Here is a 16,176-nt window from a genome sequence, read left to right as displayed (position 1 = left end):
TGACGTTGCAGACACTTCATCAATACATCCAAGCAACGCTCTACCTGCAGTTGCTAAACAGACTCGATTTCTAGATCTGATCCTCTACTCATGCTTCTCTTGGATCCATCACCTAGAACAGGGGTTCTTAACCGGGGGTATGGGAACCAAGGCTAGGGTTAACTGCACCCCGATTTCATGCTTTGGCTGCACAAAAACAACAGAAAATATCTCACTAAATTAATAGGAGTCTATGTTATGTAGTCGAGGTGTAACTGTTTAGTTGTAGCTGCTTGTATTTTTACCATTTCTCGTTTTTTATTTTGCTTTTTTGTAAATAGATATGATAAGGTTATCATGTTCTATTCATATCTATACATATATATAGTACAGTACATTCAAGTTATTGACATATTCGGAAGTCATACGTGGTAAATTATTTCGACAGTCAAATAAAGGGGGTATGGGACCATATTGGGCAATCCATTGGGAGTTTGGAGTCATCAAAAAGTTAGGCACTACTGACCAAGTATATATGTAAAAAATTATGTCTTCAGACCTGTGACCTCCACAAATTACTGTTCCACACAAGTTGGGGGATATTGCCTATGCCAAGTCTCCTCCTTTGTTTCACCTACTGCCCTATACGTGTCGCATGATTGAAGGTAATATTCAGTCTTTTAGGTGTCTAGCGTGCACACGCGCATACGTACGCATTAGTACATGATGGAACGTCCGGCGTCTCCAGAAAACTCCCAAGAGACGTCCTATTGTGTTTGACTTCAGCACATGGATTTGGGCCAAAAGCGTCTGAAGTCACGCGGCCAACTGGGCCGAGCGGCTGGACACCTGTTCAAACATTGCCAAACTGCAAAATCAGCATATGACAAATATACATTTTATATGTGTTCCCATTTGTAAATGAATAAGCCATGCATTAATATGAATGTCCATACTCAGTCCATACATAACATTGTAAAAATAAGAGTAGGCGTAGATAGTAGAGAATAAATTGTATATAGCTCCCTGTTGTGGCAACAGCCACCATGTGCATGTAAATAGTATCATTGGCAACCGCCATATTTTTCCTCGGGCGATGCCCCGAGAATGTAGAGAAGTCTAGACGGAGAGATTAAAGCCAACAAACCACAACTTCGTTTCTCTCAACGCCTCCAAACTCAATGTAGATCACAACACAAATCTATAAGTTCTTTCGGCCTACACATATGCTTTCCACAGTACCCTAGTAGGAACTCATATGTAGAAAGCGGGCACCCACTTTTAGACACTCGTACTGTTAATCTTCTAGAGAGAATTTGCTTTGTTGCTCTAATTTACATCACTGAGAATTTTAAATGTATCTAAACTCGTAAATGATATTGGATTGTTGAAGCTGGGTAGGCCTTTCAATGTTGCTGGATGTGAATAAATATGTGTCCGTAATGAATTATAAGTTTGATAATGGACATGGGCCAAGGGCTTTGACAAGAGTGATGCAGGTAAGGTCGCCATATTAAGACAGCAGGGTAGGACTCGTGGCAAAGGTTTTAAATTGGACAAATTTAGGTTTATGAAGGAAATAGACAAGAACTGGTTTACCAACAGAGTGGCTAACAAATAGAATAGACTTAATAATCATGTAGTGAGCGCTAAAATAATGGCTTGTTTTAAGAGAAGATTAAATAACTTCATGGGTAGGGATGACAGGTGCTAAGGGACATCGAACCCCCTAGTGTAGGCCTTTTGGTCTCTTGCAGTTTCCTCCATTCTTATGTTTTTATGTTTTTATCTGGCGCAGCGCATATTATGTTTTTATTTCATTTACAAACCCATTATCATTATTTACAATAGTAAAATAGACACAAACAACATAAATGGACATAGAACAAGAAAAAATACATCAAGCATCAACATGTAAATAGATGTTCCATGATTCAACATGAATTATGTTGCCAGATTGTTTCATTTTTCACAGGCTTCGTACACCGAACCTGGAGTGATGGACAGACAATCTTGATTTAGTTGATAAAAGACGCGTCCAGCGTCAGTCGTCTGTAACGGTCTTCACGTCTCTGGCGAACAGGTAATTTGAGGAGAGAATCATGTGCGATAATCTCTGGTAGTAGGGGAAGACACTTCTGGTTGCTGGGGAACACGTAGATCAGGGGCGGTCAACCTTTTCAGAGTGAGGGCCAGATGAGACTTTTGGAAGGAGGCCGCGGGCCGGAGTGAAAAACGAAATCCCCAGAATTACTCTATTCTGTACAATACATTGAATACAATGAATAAATTATACAAGAATTGCATTGAACACCCTACAGATCAATGAGACTGCTGGTGCTGTTTGCCGTGAAAAAGTATTTCCATGTCTGGCGTGATGGTTGAGGTAGACAACAGAAGAATGTCATTGAGGTGGCGGTCTGAGAGTTGGGAGTGAAGGTGAGACTTCGTGTACTTCACTTTAGAGAAGAGCTGTTCGCAACAGTAGGTGCTGCCGAACATGGCCACAATGCGTTGAACATGTGTATAGACAAGGTGTATAGAACAAGGTGTATAGACAAACTCAAAGTTAATAAAACACCAGGGCCTGACGGTTGGCATCCAAGAATCTTAAAGGAAATGAAAAATGAGATTGTTGTTCCATTAGAAATTATTTTCAAGAAATCCATCATATCCGGAGATGTCCCAAGAGAATGGAAGCTAGCTAACGTTACTCCCATATTCAAAAAAGGTGACAAAAAGAAACCAAATAACTATAGGCCTATTAGTTTGACTTCGATCGTAGGAAAAATAATGGAAACTATCATCAGAGATGCTATCGAATATCATTTAGAAAGTAACCGTTTGATAAATGATAGCCAACATGGTTTCAGACGGAAACGTTCTTGCGTGACTAACTTACTCGAATTCTACAACACAGTTGTCTCGAATTATGACAAAAGAAACAATATAGATTTAATATATCTAGACTTTGCAAAAGCTTTTGATACCGTCCCACACGAAAGACTACTTACTAAATTAGCTTTGCATGGAATAAGTGGTAGCCTATTAGGTTGGACTAGTAATTGGTTGAAAGGTCGAAAACAGAGAGTTGTTTTAAATGGAAAAACTTCTGGATGGAAAAGTGTTGCAAGTGGAGTTCCTCGGGTTCCGTTCTTGGGCCACTTCTATTCATAGTATATATAAATGATATAGACCATGGACTAAAATCTACTGTTTCCAAATTTGCTGATGATACAAAACTGTGCGGAGTGGCAAATGATCACTCAAACCAATTAGATATTCAAGAAGATTTAGATAAATTACAGCAATGGTCTGAAAAGTGGCTAATGAAATTTAACACAAGTAAATGCAAGGTAATGCACATAGGTAAAAATAACAGCAAGTACGATTACAAGTTATTTGGAAATTCGTTAACAAAAGTGGATAGTGAAAAAGATCTCGGCGTAATTATCAGTAACGACCTCAAATCATCCAAGCAGTGTATTTCAGCCCCTGAGAAAGCAAATAAGATTCTGGGATTGATTGCGCGATCTTTTGATTTCAAAAGTCCATCACTCATTAACAAGCTATATAAATCGTTAGTTCGTCCACATTTGGAATATGCTGTTTCCGTATGGTCACCGAATCTCATTAAAGACATTGACAGACTGGAAAAAGTACAACGGCGAGCCACAAAACTGATTCCAAATATCAAAAATAAATCATACGAAAATCGACTTAAGCACATGAATCTGTTTTCCCTAAAAAAGCGTAGACTCAGAGGTGACTTGATACAGGTCTTTAAGATTTTAAATGGAATTGACAACATCAAAAGTGACAAAATTTTCACATTGAATGAGAATCAGACAAGAAACAATGGTCTCAAACTGTCCGGAAATAGATTCAATTTGGAAGTAGGTAGAAACAACTTTGCCAACCGTGTAGTTAATGAATGGAATAAACTTCCTGCACAGGTAGTGCAATGTAGTTCAGTTCGAAGCTTTAAGAATCATTTAGATAAATACCTAAGTAAGATGCTGTAATTATTATAATTCATGTTATATTATTTGTTTTTGTTTTGTTATAATTTGTCTGTCTGATTTTCATTTATTATTAGTTATATGTCAATTTATTATCATTTACTATTTACCTGTTTGTTTGTTATTCAACTATACCAATGCATTTATTTATGTATTTTAATTGTTATTTACATTGTTATAGTTTTAATTTATTATCAATATGATTTTTTTTTTTTTTTTTTTTTTTTTTTTTTTTTTTTTTTTTTTGCATCCGACCTAGATATGGATCAAAAGGTCTCCTGTCGGCATGCTTTGCCTTTGTAATCCTTTGTATTATAAAAATTGTTAGAAGGGAGGTCGATGTCGCAGAAGAAGGACAACGGAGAAGAGGTGCGGAACTTCGCCTTCATTTCATCGTTGCACTGCAGCTCCACCAACTCCATCTGCAGGGAGGCAGGGGCGTCTTCCACGGGGAAGTCAAAGGGAGCAGTGAAAACCTTGAAGTCCGCAGCCAGCACCCTAATTCCTGCCAAACGGGAAACAAACTCCTCACGCAGAGAGGTGACGACACTAATGCAAGTGTCTAGGTCCACGTCGTCAGGGGCACAAGCAGCAAGGCGAAGAAAATGCACAAACTGACCAGAAGCCAATTGAGCCTCCCACAAACGCAGCTAAAACCTCGAAAGAAGTGATGTGCGCGTATATGACTGTCATGAGAATATCTTTGCCTTGCAGCATCGTGTTGAGGGCGTTCAGGTGCGCCGTGATGTCCGTGAGTAGGGCCAGGTGAGCTAGCCACCGCGGATCAGAGAATTGATCAGCGTGGGGAAGGTTCTTCTGACGTAGGAAGGTGGCAATTTCCTGCTGTAGGTCGCACAAACGAGACAGCATGGCCCCACGACTCAGCCAGTGTACCTCACAGAAGTAGAGTAGGTAGTTGTAGTGCACGTTCACCTCGTCCATCAGTACCTGGAACTGACGGTGGTTAAGGCTGCGGGAGAGGATGGAGTTGACGACCTTCACCACGACAGACATGACATCAACGAGGTTGGCAGACTTGGCGCACAGGGACTCTTGGTGGATGATGCAGTGCATCATGTTAATGGGCTGAGTGTATCCGGCGGCTTCACAGTGGCGCACTAGCAGCGAAGCTGCGCCCTTCTTCTCCCCAACCATCGCCAGGGCACTGTCGGTCGTCACGCAGACAAGATGGGAGAGGTCCAGGGAGTGATCAACACACTGAAGCACGGCGTCGCAGATGTCTTGCCCAGTGGTGGTGCCGCGCAGTGGGACAAGCTGGAGGAATTCCTCACACACCTGGAGGTCAGCGGTGACGCCGCGGATGAAAACGGCCAGCTGGGCCGTATCCTTTGTATCGGTGCTCTCATCCAGAGCGAGGGAAAAGGCGACGAAGTTCGAACTGCGTGTTACGAGTGAGTCGTGCACGTCGTCCGACACATTCTCGATGCGACGACGAACGGTACGGAACGAAAGGCTCACGCTCTCAAAGGCAGAACGCTGCTCTGGACAGACGGAGTCCACTACAGCGAGGAGGCATTCCTTGATGAAGTCCCCATCTGCTAATGGCTTCATTCGGAGAGCAAGGATGCGGAAGACTTCATAACAGCCACGCGTCACCTTTTCGGCCTCAACATTCTGCCTGCGGAAGAGCGAAGTTTGTTTCTGCAGGTTGCCTGATAGTTTAACGATGGCGCCCTTCCTCTCAGTGGCAGACATCGACTAAAAAGTTTGACGATCGGTGCTCTCTCTCCCAGTGGCGGCGCACGTTGTACTCTTTTAGGACAGCCACAGTCTTCAAGCATATGAGGCACTGGGCCTGTCCAAAGCGCTCAATGAAGAAGTACTTCTCCCACTCAGGGTTGATGGTCCGATACTCGAGGTCCACTTTCCTCTTCTTAACACGCTGGGTCGCAGACATGATTAGCTGAAAAGGAAGGAAATGAGGTATACCAACAGTGAATAAGCGAAATAATGGTGCATTGATTATAAATGTACGTCATCTAATTTAGATATAATTAATTAGTAGCTACATAATTTTAGTAGTTGTAATTGATTTTTTATAAGAAATAACTGTAATTGATCTGTACTGACCAAAAAGCTTACGTACCTTGTATCAACGTGAAAGTCTAACGGACACTGACCGCTGGCGTCTGGCTGCTCTGGCAGTGGCAGGATCATAGACCGTGCAGTGAGGGGCAGAGTTGTCAAAACAGTATCTGCCAGCGGGTGTTGTTTGGTAGATTTTAATTACATGATTGTCCGACGTCAATGATAAACTGAAGACACCGTACAATATATCACACAGAAGGTTTGTGAAAATTTGAGAAGTTGACAAATAACGACTTGAACTGGATTTGAAGCTTGAATTCGATAATACACGGTTGACGAGTGATGAATATGACAGTTAACTTTGAACTCGATTTGAAGAATGAAATTTGACGATTGCTGACGACAGAATATTCTCAAGAACAATAATGTTGAAAGTTTATTTTATAAGTCAAATATTTCCAACAACTGCCGAGTAGTTTTTTGCACAATAACAATTATTACTACCTTACTACTATGTGCTGTGAAGTAATTGCTTTCTACAAGCACCCTTCCTGTCCGTCCAGAGGGCAGTTTTCGAGGAAATGAGAAAATAGAAATTACAGAATAACTATAACGTGTAGGTAAATACGGATTATATATTTGAAATCAGCATGAAAAAAAAATCCTCTTGAAACCATCAATCTAACATGAGACCTTACTAAGAAACAATAATATTTCTTTGTCGTGGCTCGTGCCGCTTAATTTATTCTTATCGGCTTAAGAAACCTGCACAGCGAAGCTATAGCGATAATCCTATACCACACTCCTGGTCATATGGCCAATTCCCGAAGGTTGAGTGTGGTTGAATTTTCCGCCAAAATCATCGGAAATTTAAGATTCCCGGCTCTGTGCAGGCATGCGCATTGTCGACCCCACCTCCCCCTCCCTACCCCTCCCTTCTTACCCGGCTGCCCGGCTTGCTGAGCTCACTTCAATGAGAAATGAAGGCTTCGCCTGTGGAAGGAGGGAGGGACCCTAAATCTGTGCAGGTTTCTTAAGCCGATAAGAACAATTTAAGCGGCACGAGCCGCGACAAAGAAATATTATCGGCTGAAAGAAACCTGCACAGCGAAGCTATGCATGAGACGAGGACAGGTGGGAGGAGAGGTGAAGCCTGATTCAAACCGTTATTACGTGTGTCTTTCCTATGGGAGACTTATTCATTTTATCACTCAGTAGAGGGGAGAAAGAAACGTCAAGTACCCACGCCGAAAAATGTGATATGCACAACATTGCACTGTTCACACGATGCGTAAATTATACGAAATTCGTATCCTGTTCAGCGGTTTCTGGCCCCTCCCCACTCCTCGATCGCCCTTTGCCCCCTCCACCCCTTTTTTTTTTTTTTTTTTTTTTATGAGATGATAGGGGTGGAGCCGTTTCCATGGCGACACATGGGCCAGGGGTGACCGAGTGGTAGAGACACCGTGTCCCCAAGGGAGTCGTCGATGTTCAGCCCCTAGGTCCCGCACCCGCTCCACCGAGTGGGTGCGGAGAAACGCCAGCGATGCCACAAAGTCCCTGATGCTGTGGGCGTGCGGGGCATGGCCCGGGTCGGCTCTCTCCCACAGAGCGGAAAGGCAGGTGTGCCCGGGACCTCGGGGTTAGGGGAATCCTAAATTTCGAGTTATAGAAGAGATGATCCTCAAAAATCTCTTCCGTGTGGTCCACGTAGTCTTCGAACGCACGGACCGGGCGCAGTGGATGTGGGCGTCCTCCCTCCCGGAAGGATTGTATTCTGAGAGGGCCAATCATGTCGTCCGCCCGGCCGTTCCTGGCCAGGAATGTTGGTGATGGAGAGAGGGTTAGGGCCGAGCTGTCCTCCTCCAGTTTGGAGACGGACGGGTGGCGGTTGATTGCCACCAGCTGTGAAGCCCTGTAGTCCGTAGTCAAGGAGAGCAGAAAGACGACACGTTGAGGGAAGTGATCTTCCTCCATAATGGCCCTTTCGAACGCCAGGTACTGCAGAACACGATGCAAGGACCAGGCCAGGACCGGATGGTGTCTCGGCTCTCTCGAGGCGCTGATCCCCTTCATTAGGAGGGTTCGCGCCCTCTGTGGCACTCGGATGTTCATGCCCAAGCGTAGCGGATCAGTGAGGGCTGTATAGTGAGGCAAGATAGTTGCCGGTGCCCTGTTGGTGGAGGTAGCCAGCCAAGTCAGGAAGTCCGGAACCATGTTGGCGGAGATGGTCACCATCGCGCGTCTCCGAAGGCAGTTCCGGAATCTCCTTCAGCAGGACCCACACCGTCGCACTGAGGACGGAAGGTGAGCTCTGAGCATCTTGTCTGCTGCCTCTGTAGAGAAGAGTTGGCTGAGAGCTCCCCGTAGAAACTCCAAGTATCAAATTGGAGTGACGCTTGAAGAGTCGTGGTAAGGCTGTTGGCTAGGCAGGCTGACCCCAGTAGAAGGGGAGAAGGGCCCCATCTCATTAGCTCCCCGAACCACGGCTGGGTTGGCCAGTAGGGAGCTATCAGGAGGACCTGACCATTGAAGGACCTGCGGGTCTGCATCACCTTCAGGAGGACTAGTGTCGCTGGAGGAGGAAAAAGAATACGTACTTCCAGCTATTCCAGTCCTCCGTGAAGGCGTCTGGGCCTCCTGTGCGTGTCCTTTGGATGCAGGTGAGGTATAGGGGGAGCTGGGTCGTGTTTGGGGAGGCAAACAGGTCCACCTCTGGGGTGCCGTAGTGGAGGGAGAGCGACTCGAACACTTGTGGGTGTAGTTGCTACACTACGAAGGTCTCTTGAAACCTGGATAGAGCGACCGGCGTAGGGGCCCCGACCGAAGCCCGGGACGCAACAAGCTGTGGAGTGCTAAGGGTATCGGCCCGGGCAGGTCACGCGGGAGAAGTAGTAGGTTCCTGTCGACCTCCCGTACCAGCCGTCGGCGCCCCAAGCGGCTCAGTGGAAGGGTCGAAGTCGCGAAGTTGAAGTAACCCCCCCCCCCTCCGCCACTGAAGGAGGGAGAACGTGTGAGAGAAACACGCTTTCTTGGCGCAGGGGAGCACCCGAAGAGCGCTGACTGTGTCCTACTCAATCCCGAGCCAATGAAGTCCCTGTATGGGAGCAAGGGCAGACCCGTTCCAGTCCACCCCGAACTCTACGTCCGCCAACACTCTCAGAGCCACTGAGATGTCGGCCGATGCACCCTCCCCGGTGGGCAAATGCATCAACTAGCCGTCTAGGAACCTGAGTGTGGAGACGCTTGCTTCCGTCCAGCGTACGCCTACCACTCTCACTAGTTTCGTGAAGATCCTCGGGGTAAGCGAGAGACCGAAAGGGAGTATGCGAGGCCGAATTCGTTTCCGAGCGACCTCGTCCGTGGGCGTTAGTCAAGAGGCTTCGTCCTGGGTGAAGACGTTCCCTGAGCGTCTCCCACTTAGACGGGCCTGAACCCTCGGTATGTATCCAACTCACCCCAAGTCTTCCCGCGGGAAGTCCTCGAAGCCCGTGGCGAGCGTTCTCATCCAATAGTGTGTTATGGCAGTTTATGACGTCTCTTCACCCACAAGCGGACTTCTATATGTTTAATACCTAGTGACATCATGTGATTATACTGTGACGTCACCGGATTTAATCATGGCGCCATAGGATCGTCTCGTAGACGTCACAGACACAAATTGACGTCATAGGACTACATGGTGACGTCAATTTATCACATAATGACGTCATCTTATCATACCGTGACATCACTGAGTCACAGTGAGCGTTGAAATAAATTTTGACATGGTAAAATTCTGGACCATCATGACTGTAGATTAATTTAAATTGAATAGGAAAGTCATGTTCATTTCGACCTAAGTCACAGTGAGCGTCGAAATTAATTTTAACATGGTAAAATTCTCGACGATCATGACTGTAGATTAGCTCAAGTTGAATAGGAAAGTCATGTTCACTTCGTCCAGAGTCACAGTGAGTTTTGAAATTAATTAAACATGGTAAAATTCTCGACCATCATGACTGTAGAATAGCTCAAGTTGAATAGGAAAAGTCATGTTTATGTCGACCTGAGTCACAGTGGGTGTTGAAATTAGTTTTGATATGGTAAAGTTCTTAACCATCATGACTATAGGTTAGCTTATGTTGAATAGGAAAAGTCATGTCCCTTTCGACCTGAGTCACAGTGAGCGTCGAAGTTAATTTTAACATGGTAAAATTCTCGACCATCATGACTGTAGATTAGTTTAAGTTGAATAGGAAAAGTCATACCCATTTCGACCTGAGTCACAGTGAGCGTCGAAATTAATTTTAACAATTTTAAAAGTCTCGACCATCATGACTGTAGATCAGCTCAAGTTGAATAGGAAAAGTCATGGTCCTTTCGACCTGAGTCCCAGTGAGCGTTGAAATTTATTTTAACATGGTAAAATTCTTGACCATCATGATTCTAGATTAGCTTAAGTTGAATAGGAAAAGTCATGTCCATTTCGACCTGAGTCACAGTGAGCGTCGAAATTGATTTTAACATGGTAAAATTCTCGACCATCATGACTGTAGATTAGTTCAAGTTGAATAGGAAAAGTCATGTCCATTTCGACCTAAGTCACAGTGAGCGTCGAAATTAACTTTAACATGGTAAAATTCTCGACCATCATGACTGTAGATTAGCTTAAGTTAAATAGGAAAAGTCATGTCCATTTCGACCTGAGTTTTTTTTTTATGGTCAAGGCATTTTATCTATACAATACCTAGCACTTTGCGTCAACTTAAACTGTACTATTTAAATCATTTTCCTCTTCTCATTACGCTAAATGTTTGTAGTTTATCTTTGAACCGATTTATACTAATTCTAACACTAGACTCCCTAAGCCTAAAGTTCTTTTGTGTTTTACTTGGGGGTGGAACATCAGGTAAGTCATCTTTAAACTCAAGCCAGGTGAAGTTGACAAGAGGTTGGCTGTGGCTCAAGAGAAGAGCTGTGTGGTAACATGGTATTTATTTATTTATTTATTTATTTATTTATTTATTTATTTATTTATTTATTTATTTATTTATTTATTTATTTATTTATTTATTTATTTATTTTTTATTATTTTATTTATTTATTTATTTATTTATTTATTTATTTATTTTTTTGCTTAAGAAACATGGAAGGAGGGTGGTGCCGTGAGGCGTTAGACCATTGAAGGTCGGAGGTATGGTGCTGCCGAGGCCTGATGATCCTCGGGGCGCCACCCTCCGTATCATAAGACACGTCCCTATGTCTTCCGGGAGGCCCGGGTTCTTACCACGGACGACTCGAAGACGTATGGAGAACGGATTACGAGTGGAAATGTCAGACTACGCCTAGGGCCTGACAGAGCAAGCCATAAGGCGTTAGAGGGTCATTACTGGTCGGAGGTATGGGGCTGCCAAGAGGCCTGATGATCCTCGGGAGCACCCCCCTCCGTACCATAGGACACGTTCCCACGTCTTCCGAGAGGCCCGGGTTCTACCACGGACGGCCTGAAGACGGGGACGGATTGCGATCGTATATGGTCAAAGTCTACGCCTAGGTCCTGATACAAACCGTGAGGCAATAGAGGACCGATGATGGTCGGAGGTATGGGGCTGCCGAGAGGCCTGAGGACCTTAGGGGGCGCCACCCTCCGTACCATAAGACACGTTCCCACGTCTTCCGAGAGGCTCGGGTTCTTACCACGGACGGCCTGAAGACGGGGACGGATTGCGATCATATATGGTCAAAGTCTACGCCTAGGGCTTGATACAAACCGTGAGGCAATAGAGGACCGATAATGGTCGGAGGTATGGGGCTGCCTAGAGGCCTGAGGACCTTGGGGGGGCGCCACCCTTCGTACCATAAGACACGTTCCCACGTCTTCCGAGAGGCCCGGGTTCTTACCACGGACGGCCTGAAGACGGGGACGGATTGCGATCGTATATGGTCAAAGTCTACGCCTAGGGCTTGATACAAACCGTGAGGCAATAGAGGACCGATAATGGTCGGAGGTATGGGGCTGCCGAGAGGCCTGAGGACCTTGGGGGGCGCCACCCTCCGTACCATAAGACATGTTCCCACGTCTTCCGAGAGGCCCGGGTTCTTACCACGGACGGCTCGAAGACGGGAACGGATTGTGCTCGTATAATATCAAAGTCTACGCCTAGGTCCTGACAATCCAAGCTGTGGGACCGTAGAACTTAGGTAAGGGGCCGCCGACACCAGAAGCCCCCCTCCGCACTACCAGACTTGCAGCAACGGGCACAAGCCGGAGCACAAGAAATAAGAAGGTAACATTTGGATCACTAAAAGGGTAGTCGAAGAATGGGACAAACCAGCAGCCAAGCGGAAAGCGATAAAACTAACAGACGATTAACCAGCAGGAAACGGGACCGCCTGCTCCCATGTGGGCAGCAAGTTGACCACTCTGTCCCGTTTCCGCGATGTGAGTGAGCTCAGCAAGCCGGGCAGCCGGGTAAGAGGGGAGGGGTAGGGAGGGGGACTTGGGGTCGACAATGCGCATGCCTGCACAGAGCCGGGAATTTTAAATTTCCGATGATTTTGGCGGAAAATTCAACCACACTCAACCTTCGGGAATTGGCCATATGACCAGGAGTGTGGTATAGGATTATCGCTATAGCTTCGCTGTGCAGGTTTCTTTCAGCCGATAATATCAATATTTTGCACAATAACACTTATTACTACCTTACTACTATGTACTGTGAAGTAATTGCTTTCTACAAGCACCCTTCCTGTCTTTCCAGAGGGTAGTTTTCGAGGAAATGAGAAAATATAAATTATAGAATAACTATAACATATAGGTAAAAACAGATTATATATTTGAAATCAGCATGAAAAAAGACTTAAAATTGGCAGACGAATCTAAGTCACCAGAAAATGTGATTAAAATTGTTCCCCTGTGTTATACATAGATTCAGATGACCCGTGGGCGTTTGCTTCTTTTCTTGTCTTCTCTGCTCCCCGTTTTCTTTCTTGTATCTCTTTGTCTCTCTCTGCTTGGGTCCCCGCTCTGGTTCTTTGTAGTCGCTTACTGCCCGGCCTTACATAGCCCGGGAATTGACGATTACATTTCCTGGCTGTCGATATGTACTTAACTAAGTAGTTCAGCTACTTCTAACCAAAGGAAAAGAAGAACATGTTTTTGGGCCAAATTATATAACGTTTTCTCAGCTTGGAGTCATCTGGCAGAGCGTATTCGAAACTCGCCCCAACAGACAGGTATTGAGCAGTGGCGGCGCCAGGAGGGCTTGGGGGGCTTTAGCCCCCCAAAAAAATGGCCAGCCCCCCCATTAGCCCCCCCCAACTGAAATGAGCAAATTGAAAATTTAAAACACTCATTGAAATAATATTATTAAGTGGAATTTTTAATTGCCAGGGCTAAAGATTTGTCAGCCATCAGTGCTAGCCCAACCATTAACCCCCTCCCCTTCTGAAATGAGGATAATATATGTGTATCATCATATTACTATTAGCCCCCCAAAAAATTTGCTCAGCCCCCCCCCCCCTTAGCCTCCCCAACTAAAAATTCCTGGCGCCGCCGCTGGTATTGAGCAATGTTATACTTTGTGGTGTGTTTCTATCTCCCATAACGTCGAGGAAACACAAAATTATTCAAAGCAGATATACTCATAAGAAGAGACCAATTGACCGTCAGCCAAGAGAATAAACAGGTGAAGAATTCACAATAAAGCTATTCACCCTTCCCCAGTGCACAACACTTCTAAGAATCTAATATATAAAATCTTAGATTCTATTATTTACTAACTCCACAACATTAAGTATTTTGTATCAACAATACAGATTTCAATTAGGGAAATATCAACATCAAAATATAGAAGTCTTCTTCATACACTTCCCCAGTCCATAAAAAATAATACTGGAAAAATATATAGAATTAAAAACGAGAGAGAAGCTTAATGCTGAAGTTTCTGCAAAATTCAACTAAAAGGCTCTTTCCTCCTTTAAGAATAATGCTGCCCAATTACACATCTATGGATATATATATGTATACATATGTATATATATAAATATATATATATATATATATATATACATATATATATATATATGTATGTATGTATATATATACAGTATATTATATATATACATATATACATATATATATATATATATATATATATATAGAGAGAGAGAGAGAGAGAGAGAGAGAGAGAGAGAGAGAGAGAGAGATAGAGAGAGAGAGAGAGAGATAGAGAGAGAGAGAGAGAGAGAGAGAGAGAGAGTGCACGCGCGCGTATCTCCACTATCTATAACCTCACATATTACAACATTACCTAAGAAAAACTACATTACCCACACACACGAACGAACAGTCGCCCACCCCCTAAGTCAAGTGACCATTATGTGACCAGGGCAGGATAAGAACTAGTAACCAAGAACATACCTCCAAACACAATATACACCGTATCCCCAAATAAACCTGAGCACAAAGTCACAACAAATAACCACATAATGTGACTAATTATAATATAATGATAAATATTTAAACATTTTAATTGTAATAAAAGAGCTAACTAAAATCATGCAACTGTTAACTTCCCTTTCCGGATGCGAAAGGACCGTATATAATCCGAGACCGGACTCAAGAGGAGTTAACAGGTGAAAATAGACCCGGAGGATTTACGCCCTGTATCTTTTTGGTGCTAGATATAGTGAAGAAAGGGGACCGACGAATTTTCTTCATGAATTCACCCCCTTATGGATTTATTGGTGGCAGCGGATAACTACCTACCCCTCCTCAGAAACTGGAGTTAGTGTTTTCCGTGTACGGGCATTAACCTACAAGTGCCCACCAAGGCCCCAGTAGATAAACAAACTTACATTCAAATAGTGTTACTTACACGGTCCTGTCAAACTTGACCCCGTTAACAAGATTATCATATTCGAGTGCATATACAAATAGTGCTGAAGTGACTACTGCCCGCATGGCATTGTGGAACCACTACCCCTCACAACAAACACCACCATAGTGCTTATCGTTGGTGCTAAATTGGTGCCAAACCATGACGCCGACCCGCAATAGAGTCGCTACCCTCATCCCAGCTGAAGTGCCTACTGCCCACACGGCATTATGGAACCAGTACCCCTCACAGCAAACACCACCATAGTACTTATTGTTGGTGCAAGAGAGTCTGTTCATGGACGCATCCTCCCTCAGGATGGGGCAGTCCTACAACAAATAGACTCAAACGGGAAACATAGATCATTAGCATAAGCAACCCCATATTGAACCCTGCAGAGTGCAATTACTCAACCACCCACTTGGAAACTCTCGCTGTAGTATGGGCTCTGAAACATTTCCGAGAACTCATCCTAGGACACAAAATCACAATTATGACAGACCATCAACCATTAACAGAATTTTTCAAATAGAAAACTTTGCAAGGTAAGATTGCAAGGTGGAATACAACCTGCATCAACCGTCACATAGAACACTCCAAATTGGAGAGATACCCATCCCCACAGAACCTTGGGATATTAGGGGTATTGATCTTTTTGAGCTACCTCCAAGCCGTCAAGGTTTCCATTACGTCATGTCCGCAGCAGACTACTTTTCAAAGTATACAGTACTGGTGCCCCTACCAGATAAATCAGCAGAAACAGTGGACCAAGCCTTAGTAGACAATATATTCTGCAGGTATAATATACCTCGTCAAATACTCATAGACAATGGCACAAATTTTCGAAATGAGGCCCTCCAAAACATAGCCAAACTGTATCACATCAACAGGATATATGCCACAGCATATAATCCACAAGAAACGGACTTGTAGAGAGAACAAACAGAAAAATCCTCGAAGTCCTCCGTCCCCCTACAAGAGTGTCTTTGTGACACATGGGGATACTGGCTTCCACAAGTACAGGCCAGCATTAATGGCAACAAAGAACTCCCCCCACTTCATAATTTTCGGCCAGCCTCTCCATATGCCTTATGACATACTAGAGAAACCCTCTCCTCCCCTATATACCAGACTCTCACTCCTGGTGACGTTGTCATGCTTAAACACTACAACAGACCAAACAAACTTATACCAAAATTCTTTGGCACCCTTCTAGTAGCAGAAACCCTAGGCAACAACAACTATCAGCTTAGACCCGTCCAACG

General features: G+C 44.3%; 1 protein-coding gene across 1 annotated transcript; it reads right to left on the bottom strand.

Moving 5' to 3' along the window:
* Window positions 1-2,301: 2,301 nt before the first annotated feature.
* On the bottom strand, window positions 2,302-14,951 carry LOC143028751 (general transcription factor II-I repeat domain-containing protein 2-like). The gene is made up of 6 exons (XM_076191121.1): window positions 14,912-14,951; window positions 14,455-14,490; window positions 6,093-6,217; window positions 5,774-5,925; window positions 4,621-5,640; window positions 2,302-2,470 (listed from the first exon to the last, which is right to left on the bottom strand). Exons 1-6 carry the CDS (start codon window positions 14,949-14,951, stop codon window positions 2,302-2,304), a joined length of 1,542 nt encoding a protein of 513 aa, XP_076047236.1.
* Window positions 14,952-16,176: the final 1,225 nt, after the last annotated feature.

This window comes from Oratosquilla oratoria, chromosome 1, assembly GCF_046742065.1.
Source record: "Oratosquilla oratoria isolate Oo_2021 chromosome 1, ASM4674206v1, whole genome shotgun sequence".
NCBI lineage: Eukaryota > Metazoa > Arthropoda > Malacostraca > Stomatopoda > Squillidae > Oratosquilla > Oratosquilla oratoria.
This window is presented reverse-complemented; position numbering and strand designations above follow the sequence as displayed.